Source organism: Gossypium raimondii, chromosome 10 (assembly GCF_025698545.1).
Source record: "Gossypium raimondii isolate GPD5lz chromosome 10, ASM2569854v1, whole genome shotgun sequence".
NCBI lineage: Eukaryota > Viridiplantae > Streptophyta > Magnoliopsida > Malvales > Malvaceae > Gossypium > Gossypium raimondii.
The window spans coordinates 55,329,322-55,355,920 of record NC_068574.1 but is presented as its reverse complement, the minus strand read 5'-3'; the positions used below and the strand labels follow the sequence as shown (position 1 = coordinate 55,355,920).

The following is a 26,599-nucleotide window of genomic DNA, read 5'->3' as shown; positions in this document are numbered from 1 at the left end:
GTTAAGTTGTATCTATCTTAATGTTATTTAAGTATATATATATTTAAATTTTATTTTTAATTTATTTGAAAATATTTATTATAATGTTTCTAATATTTTTGCTGCATTATATATATTTAAAAATTATATAAAAATTTTAATATGGGCAAGTTAGCGGGGCTCAAATTTTAGCATTTTGATTTACCTCGGCCCATGAACATCAATTTTGAATATGAGCACAGTAATCTTTCTTTCAACAAAAATTTTTAAAAAAATTAAAATACTTATAAAAATTTCAAAATTTGTTTTTTCAAAAAAATTACAAAAATTCTAAAAAGAAAACTTTAAAAATTTGAGAGCAGATGATGACATTAAAATACGATCACCCTCTCTCACCTTCATAAGGTATTTATTATCATAAAAATATTATTATTGTCATTACTCTGTCATGTCTCATAAAGCCGCAGTCGAATTGGCCCGGTTCAATGAACCTTCTTCCTTTTTTTGCCTTTCCGCTCTTGGGGCGGTGAGATTGGAATGAATCCGTTTTCCTGCTCTCTTCTGGCAGAGGCTCCCGAATGGTTGTTGTGGGGCGGGGCCAATCTGCGGGTTGGGGATGGACTACCCGAGGCTTTTGGCGGGTCTGGATTTGCGTGCTTCTCAATGCTTTTTGCTTGAGGTCTGGGTTATGCCGGTCTTTGATTTTTGCGGCTGTGAGAGGTATACTGCTCCATTCACATTTGCAGGGGTTTAATTAAAAAAAGCAACTTGAAACATCGTGAAAAGTACAAATATCCTTAATTTATTCTTGAAATCAACTTATATTCCTGATTTTGTCAATTTTGTCCGCATTCCTAGTTTGAAAAGGCACACAGTCAGCTTTGATTAGTTGTCACGACTTCAGGAAAATTACTTTCCGTACAAAACTAGAATCCTTTGGTAGTCAACATCTATAAATATCACTGTCCCAAGACCATTGTTAAATCTTCCCTTCATATTCTCGTTTTTTAGTTTCAGTTACTTTAAAGATGTTGATATCCAAATTCAATGCCATTCAGAGCAACACCCTCTCTCAGCTTCATAAGGTAATTATTAACATCGCTTCTCGGTCCTTTGTGTTTTAGGTCTGGGTTATCCCTGTCTTTATTTTTTGAGGCTGTGAAAGGTATACTGTTCCATTGACATTTGCTTGGCTTAATCAGCGCATTAGGTGAATGAATCTAATGGCTGAAGCCCTTGTTTTGGGGTTTTAATTTTCTGTGTTTTTGTATGATGGAGTCTCTCTTACCTTTTCACTTGCTGTTGTAGGGCCTTCCTTGCTTGCTTTGGGTATGGCCTTGCCTGAACAGAAAAAAAAAGAAAAAAGAAAACAAGAATCTATTATCACGCTGTTTCAGATCTAGGAACCCTTTTTTTCCCTTCATTTGTTTTCCCATAAACATGTTGAGATATCTGACGTTGATGACGAGGCTCAGCTTAAAGAAGTCTGAAATCACCCTCTTCATCACTTGCGCCTTCCCAGATTTCGTCCGACTTTGGTGTGTACTTACTTTATTTCTCTATTTTTGCAGTCTGGACTTGCTTTGCCCGAGAAATTGAAGAAGGGTGACAAGTTAACCAAAGCAATACTGGCTTTTGCCTTGCCCTGCTGGCTGCTGCTGATTCAACCAGTACAAGGGGGTTCCAAAACCCCAACTTTACAGTATGGCACATTTGGGAGGAGGAATAATGCTCCTTCGACACACCCTCCACCTGTTAATGACCCGACAAGGGGTTGCAATGCCGCAAACGGTTGTCGCCAGTTTACTCTGAGTCTTGAAAACCTCGGGTGGGGGAAATGAAAATCCATGTTAATGTTCATTCATTTTCCCTTCAATACTGTTCCCCTGATGTTGAAAGTGTTGATACAGAGGAACTCTAGTTGAAGCTGTTGGCAATGTTACAGTGGCGGAGGGAACTTTGAACCACAGAGAGCCAGGTACCGAGGCCATAGCTGCTGGGATTGCCACTTGGTTCTTGAACAAGACTGAGTCCAATAGCAATACATATGGCCGATTAAGCATTTCACAGGACCCAATTTCCAGTGCTGCAGTGTCATCACAAATGTTGCAGCTACAGGTATCTGAAAGGGAGTTCCATCCTTTGATTGTTTGCTTTAATATCAACTTTCAATAGTTAATGTTCATTCAACAAATTCGTTAGCAAGAAAAAGAGATTGAGGAGTTGTTTAATATTGCTCATTGCATAACTCATTAGGTGAGGTTTAGTTGTATTTTGGAAGTGCTATTGCCTAAACTCGGCAAATAAACTCTCTAAAGAAAGTGAGTCCTCCATTAATTTCTGTTTCCATCTACTCATATATTACTTCTCAACATTTCCTATGGCTACTACATCTGTTATATCAAATATGGGTTCTCTTTTTTGCTTTGCTACAAATGATTTGTTTACTTATCTGAGTTCGCTTGCAGGCTGTTTCTCGAGGGATTGCTCGTATGGGACTGCAAGTGTGAGAATTCTTATAATATTTCAAATGAAGTTTGTAAACAAGTGATTGCTTAAAGTCTTTAAGCTCCCTTATTTATTTTGCAGGTATACATCAATGTCAACTGAAGATAACTCCAAGATACCTCCGGCAGATGGAAACATTGAAATAAAAGTTAATTCAACATCGAACATGGTGGACTTGAGGTTCTTCACTAGCCTTGAAATCAGTCTTGGAGAAGCTGATATTATACACGTCTTGGAATCTGCTAAAACTGTTTTACAGTTCACTCGACACTGAAGCTTAGTTTAGCATTGCTGTTGCTGTCGGGAAAAATGTGTTGCGAGAGAAACCAGTGAAAAACTATTGCACTTTCTTGAAGTTGCGACTTCAATCTACTGTTTTTGAAGTCACGACACTGCATTATTGAAGCCTTGACGCCAAGCATCCGCCGTTGATGTCGCGGTTGGAGCCTTCCATGGTTGCGATGCCAACTCGATGAACTTTGAAAATTTTGCATTTTGGTTCTCAAATGGTCTGGGGTTAAGGAAAGAGTTTTGGTAAGCTCATATAAACTCATATTAGATTATATAATGGGTTATAATGATGAAATGATCTATTAGTTGGTTGAAATCTGTAATCATAATTACTTTGATAATGAACGTGACATTTCGAGTATAGAGTATTGCATTTTTCTTATCTGGTTGAGTTATTACCATGTGTACGAGCTTCAACGTTGTTAATTTGAGAGGTTACTGTTATTATTTGATAATGAACATATTTTCAAATTATTGTTTTTCTCTAAATTGAATCCTTAAAATGATGCTAATGTTATACAGTTTTCAATTATTTAATTTTTAAGTAAAAATATTGTAAAATGATAAGATATGATAAGATGACGTGTTACTTATATTTTCAATTTATTTTTAAATAATGTGAAATGTTTAAAATTAATAATTTTAATTCTACATTTATCAAATTTTTAATCATATTTTATAGTTAATTTTAACTAATATATTAAGTAGGTTTTATATCATTTTTCAGGTTGAATTACGTTGGCTTGAATTACATGAGTCTATCCAGGCCCAAGACAATACGAGTCAGGCCAGACTCTTAAAGATAGATCCAAGTTTTGCTCAAGTGTTCTTTTTTTTTTTCCCAAATAAATTAAAGCTTAAATTCCATCAAAGTTACTACACTATTAGTAAGTTCACGTTTTGGTCACTTAACTTCAAAATTTTATGAAATGGTCAAAGTTGTTATTGAAATCATTGGGTTGTTAAAATTGTTGTTGTATGACATTTTCTATTTACATCGCTTGCACCAATCGAAAACTCTCATTTCCTTTTTCTTCTATAGTTCAATTTTTTTCATGAAACAGCTTTAAACATCTCAAATTTGCGAGCCAAAATCTAAATAATTGTATTCTTTGATCTCCAACACTGATCATCAGATCGAGTTGAATCTAAGGTATATTTTTCTACTTGTCGAAGGATATTGATCCACCATACTGATCATTGAATCATCGTTTGGAGTCCTATAGCTAGACTTTAGAAAAGATTTAACAATCTAGTGACTCAAATAAAAACTTTCAAATAGTTCAATAACCTAAATGAAAATTTTTAAATAGTTCAATGATTTGAATGAAAGCTCTGAAAGAGTTAAATGACTATTTTGTAATTTTTGAAGTTAGGTGATAAAGTATAAACTTATTAATAGTTTAATAATATTGGGTATAGTTTACCTAAATTAAATTCATATTTATTAAAAATCATAATTAAAAGAGTTTAATTTGCTACGTTGAAAGTATTGTTTTATTTTGATGAAATCGTAAATTTACAATTGATTTTTCATATAAAAAATTCAAATCTAACTCAAAATACAGATAATTCCACAATTTATCTAAAAATGCACAAATTGGTATCTTACTTAAAAATATTTTTCATTCGATTTTTGACCTTTTTCATGTCCCACACCCAGCTATTCGATCAATGTTTTTGCATTTACCCTTTTTCTTCAACTTGGTGAAAACGTAAAAAAGTTTCAGTTGAAGTCTCATCGAAAATCTTCCACGACTCTTTACTTTCATCCTCGTAGATTTCGTATTCGGAAATAATATTGTAGGGTAATGATTCACCATTTTAGGGGTGTTCAAATTCCGGTTAAAATCGAATTAACTGACAAAACTGATCTAATTCAATTACGGTTAACCGATTTAATTCAGTTGAGTTCGGTTAATAATTTTTTGGAAGTTCGGTTAATTCGGTTCGAAATCGGGTAGTTAATTGAATTAACCGAACTTAATAATTAATAATACAATTTATATATAGTTTTAATTCGATTAATTCGATCAAATGAACATTATCAATTTTTTTATATGTTTTACACTTGTTTTAACAAAAAAAAACATATAAATTTCGGTTAATTCGGTTAACCGACAGAATTAACCAAAATATTTAGGTTCGGTTTATTTTTTTGAAAAAATCGATTCATTTAACGGTTAAATGATTGAACACCCCTAGACCATTCACTTTCTTTGAGAGGTAATGTTAAATGAGCTCAAAATTAGTTGATTCAAACCGATAACCCAAAGGAATCCCCATAACTAATAATCGTAAGTATCAAAATCCATAAGTTAAATATCTGAATAAAAAAAAACAGGTAGCTTAAAATTGGGTTTGCTCTTATATTAAAGTTCTAAAACCTAATTAACATGTTGATTAGTATCACACACACACACACACACACACACACACACACACACACACACACACACACACACACACACACACATATATATATATATATATATATATATATATATATATATGCATATAAGCATGGAATAACTTAAAAACATAGTTAACTTAAAAATATAGTTTTTAGGCACTAATAAAATAATACCACATCATCAAATTTTAAAAAACATACAAATAGTACTATATACTCATTTATATGTGGCATTTTCTCTAACTTAATTTTACTTTAAGTAAATCACATAAAAATCATTAAAATTTTGAGGAAAAAAAAACAAATATGTTGGAACTTATTAGGGAAAATAAATGAGTTAATAAAGAAGTTGTTAGTTGGCAGTTGAGGTTAGTTGTAAAGCAGTTACGTAGCAGTTGTTAGGTTTACTTTAAATACATGCATTTTGTATGAAAAGAAACAGGAATGGAATAATTCTTTATTTCCATCTTTACTGTTATCTTAGCATGGTATCAAGAGCCAAGGTTTTCTTGGTGTTTCTAGTGTAAATTTTTTTTTCTTTTATCATGGCATCTGATGTGGCAAGTGGTTCTCTGCATAATTCCACTAACATCGGAGAAGCTGGACATTCGCCAGGCAGTGGTGTTCTGGCCACGTCAACAGTTCACTATTTTTCTAAGCACGACACCATCAAACTTTCCTTGTACAACTATCTTCTCTGGAAGCATCAACTTCTGTTGATTCTTGAAGGCTATGGACTTGAAGGATTTGCTTTAGGTACTATTCCTTCTCCTCCTCAATTTGTGGTTAGTTCTGATGGACAGCAGGTGGAAAATCCAGAGTTTATTGTTCATCGGAAGCAAGACAAATTTCTTGCTTCTTGGCTGGTATCAACAGTCACAGATGATATTATGGCGTATCTTACGACTGCTAAAACAAGTTTTGCTTTGTGGACTGCGATTGAAAAGAGGTTTAGTGCAAAATCTTCTCTAAAAGTGTCCAGTATGAGGCATGCCTTGTACTCCATCAAGAAAGGCAGTCTGTCTGTGAAAGATTATGTGGCTAAGGTAAAACAACTTAGTGATGATCTAACCACTGCTGGTAGTGTTATCTCTAAACAAGAACAAGTGAGTGTTATTCTCGCTGGACTCTCGGTTGAGTTTGAGTCGATTCGGGTGTTGCCTCTACAACAGCTTTATCCCTTGATCTTTTGATGGAACTGCTTCTTGATTGTGAGTCTCGTCAGCTTGAGTCCTTAACCGAACCTCCTTGTCAAGCGAACTTAGTAGCTCGACAACAAAATAATGATGCTGATTTAAAACAGCCTACTGAGTCGTCTCGGTATTCTCAGGACTCCAAGCAATGATATAGAGACCAGGGTCGAGGGAGGTATCGTGGCAGGTCTCGTGGAAATGGAAGAGGCTAGTCTCGTGCTCGTACACAGTGTCAATTGTGTGGCAAGATCGGTCATCTTGTTCAGACCTGTTATCATAGATTTGATGAGAATTTTTCTGGTGATATGCAAGTAAATTGTCATCAACTTAATTCTGGTTATGGGTCTTCAGTTTCCAATTGTGTGTCATCTGCTCCTACTTGTCATGCTCTGACTCATTGCTGTGGGTCAGTACCTCATTCCAGTCATTCTACTCATCATGGTTCTTCTTCCTCACCAACTGATTCTACTTGGTACCCCGATTCTGGAGCTACGAATCACATAACATCTGAGGTCTCCGATCTAACGAATGCTGTTTCATATACAGGTAAAGATCGTGTCCTCATGGGTAATGGTGATGCAGTATCTATTGCACATGTAGGAACGTCTACTTTATCCGTTGGGGCTAGGTTGCTACGACTTCAAAATGTGTTGCATGTACCTGCCATATGCAAAAACTTAATGTCAGTGGGTCAATTTGCTAAAGAAAATAATGTTTATTTTGAATTTCACCCGGTCTTGTGTTTTGTGAAGGACTTACAGACAGGGACGACGCTGCTCGAGGGCCTCATGCATGATGGGTTGTATAAGTTTCAGTTCACCAAGCCTGCTCCAACTGCTACTGGGGTCTCTTCCAAGCCTCGCTACAGTTCATTGAACAACACTCAACTCTCATCCACCTCTTTATGGCACAACCGACTTGGCCATCCATGCAATAAAGTTCTGCATCGTACATTGCACTCTTGTGATATTTCATGCAACAAGAATAGTATACCGGCAGTATGTAAAGCTTGTCAGCTTGGCAAAGCTCATAAACTCCCCTTTACTGCTTCAAAAACATTGTATTCTTTACCCTTTGAACTGGTGGTTTCAGATGTATGGGGCCCTGCTCATGTATCTTCGAATGGGTTTCATTACTATCTCTCATTTGTTGACATGCATAGTCGGTATACATGGATTTATTTCCTCAAAACCAAGTCTGAAGTGACTCAATACTTTCTGCACTTTCATCAGATGGTCAAAGTTCAATTTGGATATGTTATTAAAATGCTCCAAACAGATGGAGGGGGTGAATATCGTACCTTGGCAAAAGACCTGTCTCAACTTGGTGTTCAACACAGGGTCTCGTGTCCCTATACCTCGGAGCAAAACGGGGTTGCTGAAAGGAAACATAGGCAGATCGTGGATATGAGCTTGACACTCTTAGCTCAATCTCATATGCATTTAGAATATTGGTTTTACGCCTTTGTGCAAGCTGTTCACTTGACTAACAGACTACCTTCTTCTGTTTTAAGTCAAGTTAGTCCATATGAAGTTCTCTATAAGGTCAAACCAGATTACACTTCACTACGTCTTTTTGGGTGTGCTTGCTACCCAAACCTCAGGCCATTTCACAAGAACAAGTTAAATTTTCGCACTCAGCAATGTGTGTTTCTTGGAAATACTCCCAACACCAACGGTTATAGGTGCCTTGCAGCAGATGGTTGTGTTTATGTGTCTCGGCATGTTACGTTTGATGAGACAACACTGCTATTTAAAAATGGATTTCACAAAGAGTCATCCTCATGGATTGAGACAAATGTCCCTCATAGATCGGTTCTCCCTCTAGTTGTAGCCAATCGTGAGTGTCAACCACTTACAGAAAGAACATCTTCGAGCCACTCTGGTGATCAGACCTCCTCTAGAGTCTCACCTAGGGTGTCAACAGCAACTGCTGATATTATGAACCCAGTTATACCTACTGGTCCTACTAATTCTCCACCTGCCAGTCTTGACATAGCTCCACCTGATGCTACTGACATGGCTCAGTCAATTACTGTTTAAGGAAATTTCCATCCCATGCAGGCCCGTTCCAAGAGTGGAGTTTTCAGACCAAAGGTTTTTGCTTCAGTCCTAGAAGACACTGAACCTACGACTATTACTGAGGCATTTCAGAGTTCTGCATGGACAACTGCAGCCAATGAAGAATATCGAGCATTGATTGCCAACAACACATGACACCTTGTCTCCTTACCAGAAGGTCACCGCGCTGTTGGTTGCAAGTGGCTGTTTCGTATCAAGAGACATACCGATGGGTCGATTGCTAGATACAAAGGGAGACTGGTAGTCAAAGGGTATTTACAAGAAGCAGGAATTGAATTTCAGGAGACCTTCAGCCCCGTAGTCAAACCCACCACAATCAGAGTGGTACTTGCTCTTGCAGTGCACTTCGACTGGACCATTTGACAAGTCGACATAAACAATGCGTTCTTAAACGGGGAATTGAGTGAGGACATCTACATGACACAGCCACCGGGATTTGAACAGTATGGTCCACATGGAGAACCTCTTGTTTGTAAGTTAAAAAAAGCTCTCTACGGTCTTAAGCAAGCTCCTCGAGCTTGGTTTCAAAAGCTTAGGGACTTCCTGCTTACTCTGGGGTTTACAGCCTCTAAAGCTGATAACTCCCTTTTTATATTTCAAAAAGATGCCCAGCAACTATACGTGTTAGTGTATGTTGACGACATTATAATAACGGGCAGTAATTCTCTTGGCATTGATCGGTTTGTTAATCAACTTCATGGTCAGTTTGCATTGGAAGGCCTTGGTCAGTTGGGATACTTTCTCGGAATTGAAGTCAAATACACATTAGGAGGGATGGTTTTGTCCCAGGCGAAATACATTCGAGATCTGCTCCTCAGAGTATCCATGGACAGGTCAACAGCTCTTCCAACTCCGATGGTCTTAAGTAATCATTTATCAGCTACTGATGGCAATCCACTTGAGGACGAGCATCACTACAGGAGCATAGTCGGGGCCCTGCAGTACGTAGTCATCACCAGGCCAGACATCGCCTATTCGGTCAACAAAGTCTGTCAATACATGCACAAGCCATTGGATGTTCATTTCAAAGCTGTTAAACGAATTTTGCGATATCTTCAAAGAACGTTGAACTATGGGTTGCAATTTACTCGTAATTCAAAATTATTTCTTGAAGGCTATTCAGACGCTAGTTGGGGATCCGATGTCGATGATCGTAGGTCTACATCGGGATATTGTGTCTTTCTAGGTGGCAATCTAGTCTCCTGGAGCTCCAAAAAGCAGCAAGTTGTGTCCCGTTCGATAGTAGAGGCGGAGTACAGGAGTGTTGCCCACATAGCTGCAGAAATGGTTTGGATACAATCGCTTTTGACTGAGTTGTGTGTTCCTGGGTTGTCCAAAGCCTTGGTCTGGTGTGATAGTTCAGCTGCAGTTGCAGTGGCTGGAAATCCTGTTATGTACTCCAAGTTCAAGCATGTGGAGTTGGATGTCTTCTTTGTTCGAGAAAAGGTGGCTGCTGGTGTTCTCCAAGTTGGTCATGTTCCAAGTTCTCATCAGCTTGCTGACATCCTGACTAAGCCCCTATCAGTTGCAGTGTTTAATAGGTTTCGTGATCATCTGAGAGTAGTTCATGTAACTTAGTGGATGACTTGTTTACCAGGAAAGAAAGGAAAATAGTATGGGGAATATTAGGGAAAATAAATGAGTTAATAAAGAAGTTGTTAGTTGGCAGTTGAGGTTAGTTGTAAAGCAGTTACGTAGCAGTTGTTAGGTTTACTTTAAATACATGCATTTTGTATTAGAAGAAACCGGAATGGAATAATTCTTTTTCTCCATCTTTACTGTTATCTTAGCAGAACTATAGTGAAAAAAACCGTAACAAAATTAAAAATCCTGAAATAATTAATTAAAAATTAAAAATTAAAAGAAGAGATAAAAGAAAAAATTGAAAATAAGAGAAAAATGAAACCAACAGTTTAGGAAAAAACCTTTAGTAGGAAATTGAAAACTATAGCCTCCACTAATTGTATTATCAAACTATGTTATTTAATTAAAAGTTAAAAAGAAAAATTAACTTCTTATAAATTACTTTTTTAAAATTTACTGCACAAAATAATAATAATAATAATAACTTTTGGAAAAAACTAAAATGATTTAAAATTGTAAAAGAAGAAAAGATGTATTATTTAAAAAATAATTATTTTAAGTAATTAAAGTTAAATTAAGTTGAGATGATAGTAGGTATAGATGAGTGTAGAATGATACGTTGTTATTTTTAAAATTGGTTGATGTGGCAATATTTTAATAATGCCTAAAATTATATTTTTAAATGATTCTAATATAAATTATTCCCATATAAGTATTTATAGTAATAGACGGTTTAAAGCATTTATTTAATAAAATTGTACTTTTGCCGCATTTATAGGAACTATTATGATGTAATTAAGTGGATAAACCACGTTATTTTATTATAAATTATAATTTTTTTTTAATAAAGTGGTGTATGTACTCATCAAAATCTTAATTTTGATTAAATTAGATAAAGTGATGTAATTAGTGAACATTCGATGTATTTCTTTGAAAGCCAAGGAGTCTATTAATAACTTGAGCCATAATCTTTGGTGTAATTCGATCCCATTTAACCAGACTCGGTCATCAAAACCTGCTTCTTGTACATTGTAACGGTTCAAATTTATGAAAAATCTTCACTCGGTACAATAAGCAGTTATAGTAATGACTAGATGGACGAGTTCTATGCAGCCCAAGCTAGAATTTCTGTATTACCACGGAATTGATCAGGCCTGCCTGCTCGACGGTTTGGGTTGGATCAACAAGAAGTTTAGGAGGGAATTCCATCATCTGCAATTGATAAATTGTTGCACTCTCAGGTCTAAATGCATCGATGAACGAACGAATGTCTCCAATTGTATTGTGCGAATTGAAGTGAGCGACCATGCGAGTCCCGTCAGCCAACCTAAGCCAAATTGAGGTTGATGGTAAACTTTCTTCTACAACCAGGCCAGGAGAAGGACTTGGAGCAGTGTTGAGAGGACTGGTACTGCTGGTTTGTTCAGGAGTTGCCGAAGTATTGTTGCTACCAACAGACCCGGCCCTCGGGGTTATCTAGAGGTGTAGCCGCTCAAGGCCCAAGGCTGAAAGGATCCAAAATATTTTTTTTTAATTTTTAAGGGGCCCAAAAAAAATTTAAATTTTAAAGGTCAAAGAAAAATTACCAAGGGTCGAATTTTTTTTTTAATTTTAAGGACTCATAATTCTTTTTTTCCAACTTTTAAAGGGCCTAAAATAGTCTTTCTCCGTCATTTAAGAAATCTAAAACTCCATTCTATTGTTTTGACTAGACTTAAAAATGTCAAAAACGGACCTGGTTACCTGTTTACTGAGAGTTGTTCCAACACCCTGAAATTTTGTCTGGTGCTTCTTTGGTTCCTGCATGAAAGACAAAACACATGATTGATATCATCGAGTGGACTTCAAGAATCAGCCAATTAGTGTTAAATGTACGTAAGAAAAAGACAGATACATGTCTGAAGAAAGCCTTTTCGATCCCTTCCTAAATTCTACACAATGCTGAAAACAGAGACTTACAGGGTATTTCTCGTTTCTCTTTATCAGATTGACATGAACAGGACCTTTTATCAGCACCCTCAAGTTCTTTAGGACACCCCGAACTTTCTGATGCTCTGCATCAAAAGATTTAACCAAGTTATTAACACAACACGAAAAGGTATTCTGAAAACATATAGAATGAAACAAATGTTTGCGAGATGCATGAAACAGAAACGACAAGAATGGAACGCCTAATTAGCATTACCTCTAAGAAATGTGCATTTTCGGGATCATCCAACCTTCTCAGAGGAACATCATTTACAGTGAAGCCATTAGCCCATAAAACAATGTTGTGAATAACAGTCTGAGGCAGCTGAGGTACAGAAGATACAGTTTCCCCTGAATGTAATCTACCGGTTCCAGTAAAACTCGTTGAACTTGACGATGGATTAAGCTGTTCAATTGGCCGTTCTACGGCTCCCAGTTGCCTAGCTTGATTGAAAATCTCATCTACTTCATTATTCTTCGAAGGATCTTGAACAAGCATGCCACTGCAAAATCTAAAGAGTTATACTCGATCACCCTTAAGCATTTCATCATATTGAATTATAGGCTTGGTATTTTCTTTTAAGTTGAACACCTTGAGAAAGCTTAACATAGAAAAGTAAATGGTTTCATCGACAATGAGAAGAATGACGAATGTGTATATATAAAAGTTGTCCATTGCCTGGCTACCGATCAGGCCTGAAAGCCCGCCTAGGCTTGGAAAAAAATCAGGTCCGTTTTCTAAATAAGTTACGCCTTGGTAAGCTTTTCTTAGCCTGATCCCGCTCGAATACATGTTTTTCTAAAATTTGTTGAAAATATTTATTTCAATGTATTTAATGTATTATATTTTTTAATCTTTTTAGATAATAAAGTAATGTTTAAAAATTTTTAATACAAATTAAATCACTTATATAATTTAGGTCGAAGTTGAATAAAAATTTAAGCTTAATTTTTTTATGGAATTGAGTCCAAATCTAGCATGGGACTTAAAATTTGGTTAGGATGTACAAGTGTAGAGGTGAGTGAGTAATTGAAGACACAATGTCAGCGTAACAGTGCAAGTAGAAAATGACAAAACACTGAAACAAGGTACCTTTGTGATGTAATGCAAGTCTGGTAAGTTTGGATTGCATTTAATTAATGTTTTGTTTTTCTTATGAAAACAAATCTTTGGGGTATCATTTTCATTGATGTTATTCAATTCAATCAAACCCAACACAATATTGCCATTTGCCAGCATTTTATGGTTAGCCTTGTTCATTCGTTTTAAGGAAACACACTCAACCACCTCAAGTTTATATAGGATTTTATTTTATTTTTTGGTAGAATAAGTAAGGGCTAAACAGGTAATATGATAGATTTTTTTAATCGGTCAAATAGACTCTTTTTTTTAAGATTTAGAGAAATAAGTTGATTTTAAAGAGTGTGTGAAAACGCATTTAGTTAGGCGTGCTTTCTGTACAGTTGGCAAAAAAACTCATTCAATTAGGCGAGTTTTTCTATTGACATGCTACGCGTTTTCTTTGAAATTTTCAGCTGCGTGTGTTTTCCCCTAACATGTCAGTAGAAAGTTTGTCCAATTGGGCACGCTTTCACACTCTCGTCAAAATGGGTCTATTTTCCTAAATTTTGAAAAAAAAGCCGGCATATTTAGCCTATTTAGCCATAAATAAGATTTTATTGATGGCTATTTTAAAATTGTTTTACGAGAAATTTATATTATATAAAACAATTGATTAAATTGATATTACAATTAATTTAACATTAAATTTAATTTTAAAATTATTAAAATACCCTTTAATAATATTTTATCTTTTCATATTTTATATAATCTTTAAATAAAACAATTAAAACATTAATTGAAAAAAACACAAAACTAATAAATTCATATAAAATTCTCTTACTACTCCACCAAAACTATTTATTAAAATAATTTTATAAATATATTTTTAATATAAAATATTTTCATCCACCAAATGTATAATAAAATGTATAATTAATTACAATTTAGTTACTGAAAGAATATTTTGTAATCTAGTTGGAACCATGAAATTCACTATTTTTAAGGTGTTACAAGTACATTAAAATAATTTTTTTATAAATTTGGTATTGGGAACATTTTATGATAATACATGTTAGGCTTTATAATGCATTGAAAAAATTACTTATTTATATTATTGAAAAGGGTAACTACTGAACTCCGCACATGAATCATAAAATGAACATGTATAATATAAAAACAAAAGCAATAACAAAATTAATAGACTAAAAGCAAAACCTTTTAAATTCAGGTTAATAAATGAGGTCTCGATGTTTTTTCTACATATTTAAAATTTAATCTCTATTTTTATTCCAATTTTCAAGGAATTTAGTCACCCCATTTTATAGATTTAAAATGCAAATTCAATTGTTGAAATAGTAAAATTCTTTGGTTAAATTCAATTTTATTACAATATCAAATTTTGTGTTACATGACTACTAAGTTAATACTTCTTTTATATCAAAATATCACCCCATCAAACTTGAAAGATTTTAATGGTATTAATAACTGGATCTGAATTTTAAAATTTAAAAAGCGAAAGGACTAAATTCTAAAAAGTAAAAGTTGAACGACTAAATTTCAAATATACTGAAAAGCATAGGAACTTAAAACACAATTTAACCTAAACTAATTTCGTTAATGATGTGAGTTATCATTCGGGTTGAAGCATTAATTTATTAAATGCTTTTATCACCATTTCAAATATGTGAGGGACCACCAAGATAGGAACAATTATATTTAAGTGTAGAATATTTTGAGAGAAATATAGGATTAGTGGACCCATTTGGAAGGTTTATTTGATTAATGGGCCAATAAACATAAAATTTCACCAAATTCATCAAGGTAGTAGGGAAGCGAATATCAGAAACTTCAATAATTTGTTGCTATTGATGGAAATAGAATTTATCAGATTTCATAACTACCAAATCCATCCTTCAACTTGGTAATATTCCAATTCTCGATTCAACTAATTAACTTGGTTCGATTATGTTTTTTTAACAAATTAATATTCGATAAAAATAAAATACTTAAAAGGGAAGAATCTACCTACAGTTTTAGTTTTACACCCATTTCAGTATATTTTGTATGATTAATATATTGACGATTTAACCATCATATTTCATGTTCTATTCATATAGATTATATTAAAAAAAAAGCAATCGTAAGATACATATCAATATAGATAACGCTTTAGATCAATATCAATCATATAAAACAATTATGAATGTATGTAAAACCTCGTAAGTTTTTTATATCACTATAAGTGAATTTCTCCTCATATTTAAAATATATTTATATGTTATTGAAACATGATTTCAATTAGGCTAAATTCATAAAAAAATATTTAAAATTTAATTTTGTATTTAATTAATGTTTTAACTCTACTTTTCACTTTGGCATTCATTATTATCCATTACAATTTACAAGTTTTTCTTTTTTCATCATCATTGGATCATTGATTATAATCAATATATTGGAAAGTTATGAACAAAAATTTATTTGAAGAGAAATCCCAAAAGTGTAAATAATATATAACAATATTTATATTAAATAAAAATATGAATTAAATAATTTTAAATTACATAAATTTATAAACTTATTTAAATTTTGACCAGTGTAAATGAAGTATATATACACTTGTATATATAAACTAGGTCTCATATTTGTCTTTAGAAAATTCTATTTTATAAATTTAAATTCAATTTAGTTCAATTAGATTATCATATGAAATAAACAATATGATTGCAACTTGAAATTAACTTTGACGCAAAATACTAACATTTTGTAATTTTAGAAATAATGTTAGTATTCGTGAATATTTATATTTTTTTAATTTTGAATATCTTATAATTTTAGTATCATTTGTTGATGTGCCATTTTAGATAAATAATGTCATGTTAACATGAAATATAAATGAACTATTATTATTACGAGAGTTGGCACTTCAATATCATAATAAAAGAAATAATGTTTTAGTTAACATTTTCTTAAAAAATTGGCTTTTTCTAAAAGGTAAATGATTAAATTTAACAAAAAATACAAATACTGAGTACTAAATTTGACATTATGCCTAAAACTGAATTTCGTTTTGGTAACTTAACTAAAAAATTACAATTTGATCACTAAACTATTTAAAATTTTCATTTAAGTCATTAAATTATTCAAAAGCTTTTATTTAAGTAAGTTTTTTTATAAAAAATTCGACTAATGAGTTTCAAATAATGATTCGCAATTAGTACAATTAGAAAATTAAAGAAAAATTATATAACATCAATTTTAACGGATAAATAATTAAATTGTAACTTTTGAATAGTTAAGCTACAAAATTGAAAAATTTCTAGTTAACTTATAGTTTACTTTCTTTTTTTTTTTTTTAATTCACTCTTTTAGCTCGCAAAGCGAAGCTTTTTGAAAATGTAGAAAAGGAACAGCAATGGTGACAAAGACACTACCTCTTTCGAAAGAAAGAAGATAGATATCCAGAAAGGCATTTGAAATGTGGTGAGTGCATTTTATGCCGGCCACCCATCTTTTTTCCATTGACGTTTTCTCACACCCAACAGAAACAAACTACCCAACAACGCGGGAATCCCCCTTTGCCATTTCTTCTCTTTTTCATTTATTTCTCTTTGTGTCGTGCCGGCCTCAACTGCTACCTGATCCAAAACTTGTCAATAACCCTTTTTTTTCTTTTATTTGTTGTTTTCCATTTGGGTTTTGTTCTTTCTAAGTGCCTCTTAGCTCACTTTCTTTTAAAACCAGCTCTTTTTAACAATACCCAGTTTCAGATTCTTTTTTCACTCTGACAATGGCTACAACAAGTTCTGGTTTGAGACCAGCGCAAAGGGCTGAAAGGCAAAGAGTTTCTCAACAAGGTCTTATCCATGGTGGGAATTCATTAACGAGAAGTTTAAATAATGGCCAAAACTCTCTTCGCTCAAATGATACCAAACCTCTTCATTTTCCTCCTGCTCCTACTTCTAGACGTTCAGTTACTCCAAATTCTCGTTCTCACTCCAGGGACTTTGATGATGATAATGGTTTTTTGCCCCCTCTTTCTTTTAATTTGCTTCATTTTTTACTTAAAAATTTCGGTTTTATTTTTTGGTGTGTTGTTTTGCTTGCTTCTGTTTGAAGGTCTGAATTTGTTTGAGGGGGGGGGGGGGGAGTTTACAATAATTTTGGAAACTTTAAATAAATGGGAATAATTTTGCATTGGAATAATTTTGGATATAATTTGTTTGAGCAAGGCTGAATTATTTGAAAACATGATTTTAAGATATGGGCTTAATAAAAAAGTCCTTGCTTTATTGAAGGACTGAAACCTGCTACTGACTGTCATTTGATTAATGTATTTTTCTGAAATGTCCTTTGATTCTGTACCTGGTTTATAGATCCTGGGAGGGTGAGAGTTGCTGTAAGACTTCGACCAAGAAATGCTGAGGATCTTCTTTCAGATGCTGATTTTGCTGATTGTGTTGAATTGCAACCCGAGGTAAATTATAGGTCTATTAACAAATTCACAACCCTTTTTTGACATTGTTGTAAATTATCAAAGCATGTTTTCTTTCTGGTTCATAGCATGATTTCATGGTTTTTTATCAAATCTAAGTTGATCCTGCAGTATTTCTCTTGTTTTTGCAATATTCATTGACTTCCCATTTCGGGCCTCCCCTAGAATCATAGATTGATGGTGTTTTATTTATGTTGTTCGGTGCAATGTAGCTGAAGCGTTTAAAGTTGCGAAAAAACAACTGGAGTTCTGAATCTTACAAATTTGATGAAGTCTTCACGGGAACTGCTTCTCAGAAGCGAGTTTATGAAGTTGTTGCAAAACCTGTGGTCGAGGTGAGTGAGAAACATCTTAAGTGGTAGAGGTTTTTTTCAACCAGATGATACCTATTTCTTGTTCATTCTTCAATGCTCTCTCCATGTGTGTCACTTAACCCCCTAATTATGTTTGCATTTTCATCTTAAAATTGGTTGCTTTGAAGCCATTGTTTCCGCCTTCTAAGATTGTTTAGTTTATATTTAATCTTTTTGGTTGATTTTATATGTTTTTGCAGAGTGTATTGAGTGGTTATAATGGGACAGTTATGGCCTATGGTCAAACAGGTACTGGCAAAACTTTTACACTTGGCAGACTTGGTAAAGATGATGCATCTGAACGTGGTATTATGGTTAGAGCTCTAGAGGACATAGTGGCCAATGTATCTCTTGCTTCCGATACTGTGGAAATCTCGTATTTGCAGGTAAGATTCATATTGCGTTCTTTTGTATGATAGTTTGTAGGCACTTGTCTCATGGTTGTTGATTAAATTTACTGTTGAGGTGTGTTTTCTTCCTCAACCTATAGCTAATGTATTAGTTTGAGTTGAATTTATCATTTGATGCTTTATCTACTAGATAGGCATGGTTGGGTTTTGTTGTTTGGACCTTTTTGATTTAATATTTAGCCATATGACACTTATACTGGATGGAGAGAAACATGATATAGTCTATTGAGACTTGTACACAACAAAGAAGTAGCAAACAACAATAATTAAGCGAAGACAGCACTGTGTTCAGCTACCAGGCTTCAGAATCAAGATCCTAAAATGTGTATAAATATGGCATAATAAGTTGATGAAAATGGAAAGCACGAGCCCCATTTGGCTCTTCATTGTCAGTCTAAGGCTCCGTTTACTACCAAGGTTGAAAAGTGCTTTTCAACCCAAATCATGATTTCAAACCAAAAATAATGTAAACAAGGAGTTTTTCCAGCCAAACCATGTTTTTAAAATGAGATTTTAACCGAAGCAAAAAGCTAAAATTTTTAGCTTTTGGCTTTTGTAAAATTGCTTTTGGCTGAACTTAATTTCTTATCCTCATTAAAGAAGTCCAACATTTCTTCTACTTTACATGTCTAAAATGGACATTTTATTTGTTCAAAAGTACTTTTTGACAGCAATAGCAAACACTGTCAAAATTTTCAAAAGCACTTTATCACTACACTTTTCAACTTCAATGGTCACCTGGCCCTAAGAACCCTAAAATTTTTAGTCAATTTCTTTCTGCATTATCTAAAATATCTCTTCGTCAACTGAAAAACAATATATTCAAGTGCCTTGTTGGTAGATTGAGTTTTGGTTGGTATCTACATTGAAAACAATGCAAAATTCGGTAAAAAGTTTGTGAAGTTTACAGCAAGTATGCTTACGGAAAAACTCAGAAATTCAAAACACTAATTGGATGGAGAACCCTACCATACCTTATTCACCTTTATGGTAATATTACAATTAGCATATTTATGGTGCCAAAGCTTATGGAAATTTTGCTTATCAGTGTTTTAGAGGATGGCTCAGCAGATGACATTATTTGGATCAATAGCTTGTGTCTCCATCAGTCTATTTTTCTCTAGTAATCTTTTAGTAGTTAATTATGGAGACACACACAGACACTTTTATTTATTAGTGAAAAGCAAACTAAATTGTTAACCATTGACCAGATATTTTACCAGACTGTTCACGTAGTGATTGGTTGTTGGAAATTTCGTAGGTCACCAGCCTTTAAACTATTATTTTGTGTGTCTTCTCTAGTTATATTGATAGAAATTTTTGGATGAATTGATTGTTCTTTTAATTTAGTGTTTTAATTTTATAATCCAGTTGTATATGGAATCTATACAAGATCTGCTTGCACCTGAAAAGACAAATATCACTATTAATGAGGACCCCAAGACTGGGGAAGTATCATTGCCTGGTGCTGTCACAGTTAAAGTCCAAGATCTTGATCATTTTGTAGAGCTATTGCAAATTGGTGAGGGAAATCGTCATGCAGCTAATACAAAGCTAAATACAGAATCTTCACGTAGCCATGCAATTCTAATGGTAAGCATTCATTAGAACTTGGTACTCTGGAAAAAATGTTAGAAAAAAGGTGCAAAAAGGATCCTGAATTCATTTATCTCGTAGGTTTATATCCGGAGGTCTGTCCCTGAAAAAGTGGAAGATGATATTAACTCTCAAGATAGGAAAACAAAAAGCAAGTTGCCTCTGGTTAGGAAAAGCAAGTTGCTGATTGTGGATCTAGCAGGTTCAGAAAGATTAGACAAATCAGGTATGTTCTTGATGGTTTCTATTTCCATTTAGAGGACTAGATGTATGCTTCAAACACGTATCGCCATTATCTTTTATAGTTTTATTTTTGTACAGTGTCTTATACTCCAGTTATGTATATGTTTCTTGAGTAGAGTAAAAGTTTTATATAACTGGTTTCCAATATGGAAAATTATTTGATCCACCATTAGGGCTAGTAGGGTGATATGTGTTTAAAATTATTAAAAATAATAATATAACAAAAAAGTAACACTTGTCAGTTTCTTAATCCCACTTGTGGAGTAAAAAAACTCTACCAGCTGTATATAGGAAATGGACTCTTCCGATGTATTTTGTTTCTCTGAGTGTTAACAGCTGAAAGTAGGAGCATAATTTTATCAGATCATCCTTAAAAAACTTGCCTAACTGTTTATCCATGTTACAGGCAGTGAAGGTCTTTTGCTTGAAGAGGCTAAGTTTATTAATCTCTCTCTTACTTCACTGGGAAAATGCATAAATGCATTAGCTGAGAATAGTCCACATATACCTACGAGGGATTCTAAACTTACAAGATTGCTTCGTGATTCTTTTGGAGGTTAGTAAGGAACTCTTTACTTTATGATTTTTTTTTTTTGTTTCTTGTAATACCTTTATCAAAACCTGAAGGTTTTGAAGTAGAACATTCTATCAGTGACGTCTATCACCTCTCACACTAATATCACTGTTTCTACGATTTTCATGGCATTGTAATATGATTAATGTATCTATATATCAGTTGGTTTTCTTAATTAATAGGTTTATGACTTGATAAATTATTCTATATTGTGCTTTAATGGATATCTTTCAAAGGATGCTTATCTTTAGATTAAGTAAGCTTATTCTGCATGCATTATTAGTCTTTTTATCGTAATATGCTTGCTCGTTTTATCTTCTAATATTCTTATGAGATTCATATGTAAATGGATAGGCTCTGCAAGGACTTCACTTATAATAACAATCGGGCCATCTTCACGACATCATGCAGAGACCACTAGCACAATAATGTTTGGGCAGCGGGTGAGTATATGAAGAATATTGCGATTTAAAAGTTGAGAATCTCCAGTTGAATGCATGCTATGTTATGTTTAATCATCAACAAACCTCTCTTTCCCCCTTGTTTCTTTTGTGCATCTGCTCTGCATTATAGTTAAATGCTTGAACCATTAATTTTGATGAAGACAATGCATTATATGTTTTTTCTTACGCATCCTAATGTCTTGTTTTTGCAGGCTATGAAAATAGTAAATGTGGTAAAGCTTAAAGAAGAGTTTGATTATGAAAGTCTATGCCGGAAGCTTGAGACTCAAGTAGACCATCTTACTGCTGAAATTGATAGGCAACAGAAATTGAGGGAGAGTGAAAAATATGATTTAGAAAAACGACTGCGGGATTGTCATGATTCTTTTAATGAGACAAGAAAGAATCTAGTCACAAGGTCTGAGGTAGTTTTCTTTCCTGCTTTACTTCACTAATTATAATTAATATTCGATCTGAAATTTTCCTGGCCTTTTTCTAACTTTTCATCTCTTAAATCGCATTACTGTCTTGTTGTGTTTGGATCCAATATGCATCTAAATGTTGGTATAATTCTATTTTTTTCTTAAATTTCTAATATTTTAATATTCTTTTGCAGTTATTAGAGCAGAAAAATACTCGCTTGGAGTTGGTCATTGAAGAGGCGTTAGCTGAATTAAACTGCCAAAAAGATCAGAACTCTTTGTTGGAAGATAAAATTGCAGACTTGGAAATGAGTTTAAAACAGAACAAGGTAATTGTCTTTGATAAATATTTGCTATGGCTGTTTTTTCCATGTATTAAGGTTATATGATTCAAGCAAATCTTCTTGTCAGTAGCATTCCAGTGGATCTCTAAGTCTGTAAAAGTCTTTCTCATAATGTTATGGTCTTCAAGAATAGCCTTACTTTGTACCAAGAATCTTGATCAGTGGTGGGTGTAAACAGCTTTGATTTATATATAACGCATGATATCATGTGAAAGTTTTGCTCTACATTAATTCTAAGGATGCAAATGGACAATTGAGCTAAATATATTTATGGTGTTCTTTATATTAATAATTTTTATTATCCAGAAAACAAGAGTATTTATGCTGTTCTTTTGGTTGTTAGTAGCAAAATCAGCTGGAAAATTCTACATACCAGAAAGTACTAGCCGATACCACTCAGATGTATGAGAAAAAGATAGCCGAGTTGATGAAGCAGCTAGAAGTTGAGCGAGCCAAGTCTGAAAGTGCTGAAGAACAGTTAGATGCAATGAAAAAGCTTTCAGATGAGCATAAAAAGTTGATTCAGGTTAGTGGACCTAACTTATGTTTCATCTTTCTTTCTGTGAATTATTATTGTTTTCTATTTCACTAATTCCTCAAATTCAATTTTGTAAAGATTATGCAAACCCTGATTATATATTCTTATTGCTAATAGCATCATGAGATGGAGAATTCTAAATATCAGATGGCTCTTGCCGACACTACTCAGATGTATGAAATGAAAATCACGGAGTTAACTAAGCAATTAGAGGACGAGCACACCAGGTTTGAAGGTGCACAAGAACAACTAGATTTGGCAAACATGCTGCTAGCAGATTATCAGAACTCGACGCAGGTTAAGCTTCTTCCTCAAATGAAATGTGAAATAATCTTTTGTTCCCCCCCCCCCCCTAAATATCTCCTTACAATCTAATTGCTTTAACAGTACAGTATCCTCTTATTCTCTTCCCTTCCTAGCTCTGCTTGTATTTGATTTGTTATCATCACTTTTTAACAATTATATTACTCAATCGGATTTTTTATTTTGGGTGCATCTCAACTTTCGGGCTTATATCCTTACACTGCCAAATATTGTTTATCTGCCTGCCATTTCTTTACCTGAAACCTCAGTAGTCTGTCTGTATTAGACAACATAGATTCACATGTCAATTTGTTTCTGGTCCTAGGAGAGAGTCAGATGCTCCATGCCATTGCTAATTCCGTGAATTTATCTTGTTGTTTTTGTTGCATATTTTGATTACCAAAGCAGTCTAGTCTTTTTGAGCAGTTAAACATTCCTGGAATGCCTTTCCTTACATTATTCTGCTGCAGATAATTTACCGGCTTTCTTAGAAGTTATTCAGTTTCTGAACTCTTTTTGCACTTTTGTTTTTCATGATCTCCAGGGGCAGGACGAAACCAGTGAACTGAGATTGAAGTTAGAAGAAATGTATCGGCTTCATGAATCTACTGTAAATGAACTACAATCCCTGAAAGCAGAATTTAAAGATCAGATCCAAGAGAAGGTATGATTGGTGTGCATGCATATGCTGGCATGCATAACTTTTAGTTCAAGTTTTGTTCAGACATCCAGCAGCTGTGTACTTTAGGCCTGAAGTTCTAACCTTAATGCTTTTTTCTCTGAAATAAATTGGTTTTCCTAGGAAGCAATTAGTGAAAAGCTTTATGCTGTTCAAGAAAAATTATCGGCAGAAGAAAAAAGGAGGAAGGCTATTGAGCATGAGCTTGTAAATCTTAAAAAAGGTGCGCCTGAAGGCGATAAACATTTTGAGGTAAGTTGTTTGTACGTTTTTTACATCATGTCAATTATTATTTCTTCATAGTATTATAATATCAAGTTTTGCAGGATAAGAAATCGTACATGAAGGAAAATATCAGAGGAACTTCAGTGTTAGGTACCTCAGCAAGCCTCAATAAGTCAGGCACATTAAGGGTCACGCAATCTGCTCAGAGGGCTACAATTGCAAAGATATGTGAAGAAGGTAAGACTTCTGCTGTAATAAAATCGTATACCATCAAAATATTTCTCCTAGTCGAGGATCAATCTTGATTTACATGTTTTTGGTTCTTAAATGCAGTCGGACTTCAAAAGATAATACAATTGTTAACTTCTGAAGACTCGGATGTGCAAATCCATGCTGTGAAAGTGATAGCCAATCTTGCTGCTGAAGGTGGAGTTCAATATGACTACTGGATTTGAATAAATTGCTTTCATTCCTTTTGCCTTGCTTGGACAACCCTCTGATGGAATCGTGTTTTTGGATTGATTTTAATGCGTGGCTATTTTCCTTCTCTTTTTTCATCTCTGCATCTTTTTGTTCCTTATGTGCTTTGAAAGTTAAAATCATTTCCCCCGAGTTGATTATGGTTTTATATACTGCAGATGTTAACCAGGAGTCTATTGTGGAGGAAGGCGGTTTAGATGCCCTGCTTACGATGTTGAGATCATCTCAAAATGCTACTATACTTAGAGTGGCTTCTGGGGCCATTGCTAATCTGGCAATGAATGGTAATTGTAAATTACTATCTTCCTTGGTATATTATGCACTCCGAATCTGGCAAGTGGTTATCAATGATGGATTCAAATTGAACTCTTTTCCGTTTTCTAAACATTTCCACATAATATCTTTTATAGTTATAAATGGCAACACTTTTTCGTATGAAGAATTAGCTCACATGCATATCACCACTTTCATTTCCAGAAGTACCTTTACAAGAAAATCTCAGGATGTACTATGGTTTAGCATGCAAATAAATATAGTTTTTCACTCCAAAGTCAATCATCTCATTGTTGCATTCTCTCCATGCTGAGATGTTTAAATCCTCCATAATGTTCAGAGACTTCCTATGTTAACCTGTTTCCGAATCATTCTCAGAGATGAATCAAGGTCTAATAATGAGCAGAGGAGGTGCTAAGTTACTAGCAAAGACAGCTTCTGGGACAGATGATCCACAAACTCTTAGAATGGTTGCCGGTGCACTTGCCAATTTATGTGGAAATGGTATGCCTTTTTTTATGTACACTATGGAATTCTTTTGACCGTGGCTGGAGCCGAGACATTAACCAGTCAGTCATACCAATTGGAATTTAGGAACTGTTTTGTTCAAACTGTAGTTTCCTTCAACCGTAGAATCCGTCTTGCAACTTAATGTTTCGCAATGCACCTGATACACATTAAGATAACTGATCTTATCGAAACAGGAAGTTAAGTCCTCATCTTGATTTATGCTGTTCATTATGGATGTTTTCGTCATTCAACAGAAAAACTACACACATTGCTAAAAGAAGATGGAGGAATCAAGGCAATGTTGGGAATGGTTAGATCAGGGAATAGTGATGTGGTTGCGCAGGTTGCTAGAGGACTGGCTAACTTCGCTAAATGCGAATCCCGAGCAATGGTTCAAGGTTTATCCATGTCTCTGAAGTTTGATAGCCAATGTAGGTTATCTTCTCTTCACAATTCTAACGAACTTTGGTCGCTGCAGGACATCGCAAAGGCCGTTCACTTCTAATGGAAGATCATGCACTTGAATGGTTGATTGACAACTGTAACACCACATCGGCTTCAACCCGACGTCACATCGAGCTGGCGCTTTCTCATTTAGCACAAAATGGTAAGGGCCTAGGGCCAAAATTTGATACAAAAAACGTACTTCACTAAAATCCAAATCTGGTCATTCTCATTCTTGGATTATAAACTGTAAGGGCCAAAATTTTCATGGCTGAAACTTATCAGTTTCTTTTAATGCTGACTTCTTAATCTGCTGCCTCTTGTAGAGGACAATGCCAGGGATTTTATATCGAGTGGAGCATTACAAGAGCTTCAACGGATATCAAATGAATCAAGCAGAGAGGATATCCGCAACTTGGCAAAGAAGATGCTGAAATCAAACCCTGTGTTTCAGAGTGAGATGCGTTTAGGACAGCAGTAAGATGTACATACAGTATGAACCTTACAATTTGTTTATGTATTCTCTAAGTTACTAGATTTCTATTAGGGGTAGTAGCTTTCACCTTAAGTTATTAATATATATCATCAAATAACTTCAATCCATCAACTCAAGATGACATTAAACATTCAGTCGGTTCGATTTTAAAAATTCTGAAATTGAACAAACTCCTTGAGCATGAAGAACCGGTCATATTCATTGATCTTATACCTTAAAACTGAAATGAAAGATCCAAATCGTCATGAAAAGAACTTTCAGAACTTTCTATTTTGATTTGGCAATACAATCCGACTGTTACTTAAGAATGTCGAAATCACATGTTGAAAGCTCATTTGCAAGAAAACGGTGAACATTTAGTATATCACTATGGAGATATGGCGGGGCAATGCATCACTTAAAATAGAACAAAAGTGTGAAAAGGGAATAAGTTTGATCGATATACACAGGCATTTCTTCTTTGAGCAGGGCTTCTTGCCCCATGTCTTACCTACAAGGTACTATGGTAGGCACTAGCACGTTCCAGGGTAAATAGACTTGGCTCTGGCTGCTTGTCAATGGCTTCAAAACCTTTCAAAGATGTGATCTCACCTTGAAAGAACATGCTGAACTGCAGCGGCAACTTCACTAGCTATACATTTCAAAGTAACATTAGCCAGTTTGAATCACATCTTTAGGTGTCAAATAACCCCTA

The 26,599-nt window shown here is 34.3% G+C and overlaps 3 protein-coding genes across 5 annotated transcripts; 2 read left to right on the top strand and 1 right to left on the bottom strand.

The window, feature by feature from the left end:
• Positions 1 to 420: 420 nt before the first annotated feature.
• Positions 421 to 3,760, top strand: LOC105777545 (uncharacterized). Of its 3 annotated transcripts, XR_008189651.1 has the most exons (7): positions 421 to 699; positions 991 to 1,064; positions 1,551 to 1,807; positions 1,890 to 2,097; positions 2,448 to 2,485; positions 2,569 to 3,021; positions 3,506 to 3,760. XR_008189651.1 is itself a non-coding variant. In XM_012600884.2 (6 exons), the coding sequence occupies exons 1-6, from the start codon at positions 558 to 560 to the stop codon at positions 2,759 to 2,761; spliced, it is 912 nt and encodes a 303-aa protein (XP_012456338.1). In that variant the 5' UTR covers positions 421 to 557; the 3' UTR covers positions 2,762 to 3,249. The 3 variants fall into 3 exon arrangements, 2 of the variants coding, with proteins under 2 accessions (XP_012456338.1, XP_012456339.1); XM_012600884.2 differs by lacking the exon at positions 3,506 to 3,760 and having other exon boundaries at positions 2,569 to 3,249; XM_012600885.2 differs by lacking the exon at positions 3,506 to 3,760 and having other exon boundaries at positions 422 to 699; positions 997 to 1,064; positions 2,569 to 3,249.
• Positions 3,761 to 11,152: 7,392 nt separating this feature from the next.
• Positions 11,153 to 16,662, bottom strand: LOC105775618 (plant UBX domain-containing protein 4). Its single transcript, XM_052622522.1, is given in 6 exon segments — positions 11,153 to 11,496; positions 11,785 to 11,849; positions 12,009 to 12,048; positions 12,050 to 12,101; positions 12,219 to 12,529; positions 16,634 to 16,662. Coding segments are annotated over 6 exon segments (825 nt in total). The 3' UTR covers positions 11,153 to 11,168.
• LOC105777083 (kinesin-like protein KIN-UC) lies at positions 16,482 to 26,016 on the top strand. Its single transcript, XM_012600143.2, has 21 exons — positions 16,482 to 17,099; positions 17,454 to 17,554; positions 17,785 to 17,907; positions 18,126 to 18,311; positions 19,707 to 19,928; positions 20,013 to 20,157; positions 20,581 to 20,730; positions 21,103 to 21,191; positions 21,404 to 21,616; positions 21,808 to 21,942; positions 22,304 to 22,483; positions 22,613 to 22,792; positions 23,343 to 23,462; positions 23,601 to 23,729; positions 23,804 to 23,939; positions 24,036 to 24,128; positions 24,341 to 24,466; positions 24,834 to 24,959; positions 25,220 to 25,363; positions 25,444 to 25,572; positions 25,736 to 26,016. Exons 1-21 carry the CDS (start codon positions 16,868 to 16,870, stop codon positions 25,888 to 25,890), a joined length of 3,114 nt encoding a protein of 1,037 aa, XP_012455597.1. The 5' UTR covers positions 16,482 to 16,867; the 3' UTR covers positions 25,891 to 26,016.
• The last annotated feature ends 583 nt before the right edge of the window (positions 26,017 to 26,599 follow it).

Excerpts from the sequence above, each read along its gene's own strand:
- LOC105777083 (XM_012600143.2), top strand. The coding sequence starts at position 16,868 with ATGGCTACAACAAGTTCTGGTTTGAGACCAGCGCAAAGGGCTGAAAGG. Across the intron at positions 21,192-21,403 it reads CAATAATGTTTGGGCAGCGG|GCTATGAAAATAGTAAATGT; the intron begins GTGAGTATATGA and ends TTGTTTTTGCAG. Across the intron at positions 23,730-23,803 it reads AAGGCGATAAACATTTTGAG|GATAAGAAATCGTACATGAA; the intron begins GTAAGTTGTTTG and ends CAAGTTTTGCAG.
- LOC105777545 (XM_012600884.2), top strand. The coding sequence starts at position 558 with ATGGTTGTTGTGGGGCGGGGCCAATCTGCGGGTTGGGGATGGACTACC. Across the intron at positions 1,808-1,889 it reads CTGAGTCTTGAAAACCTCGG|AGGAACTCTAGTTGAAGCTG; the intron begins GTGGGGGAAATG and ends GTGTTGATACAG. Across the intron at positions 2,486-2,568 it reads GCTCGTATGGGACTGCAAGT|GTATACATCAATGTCAACTG; the intron begins GTGAGAATTCTT and ends TTTATTTTGCAG.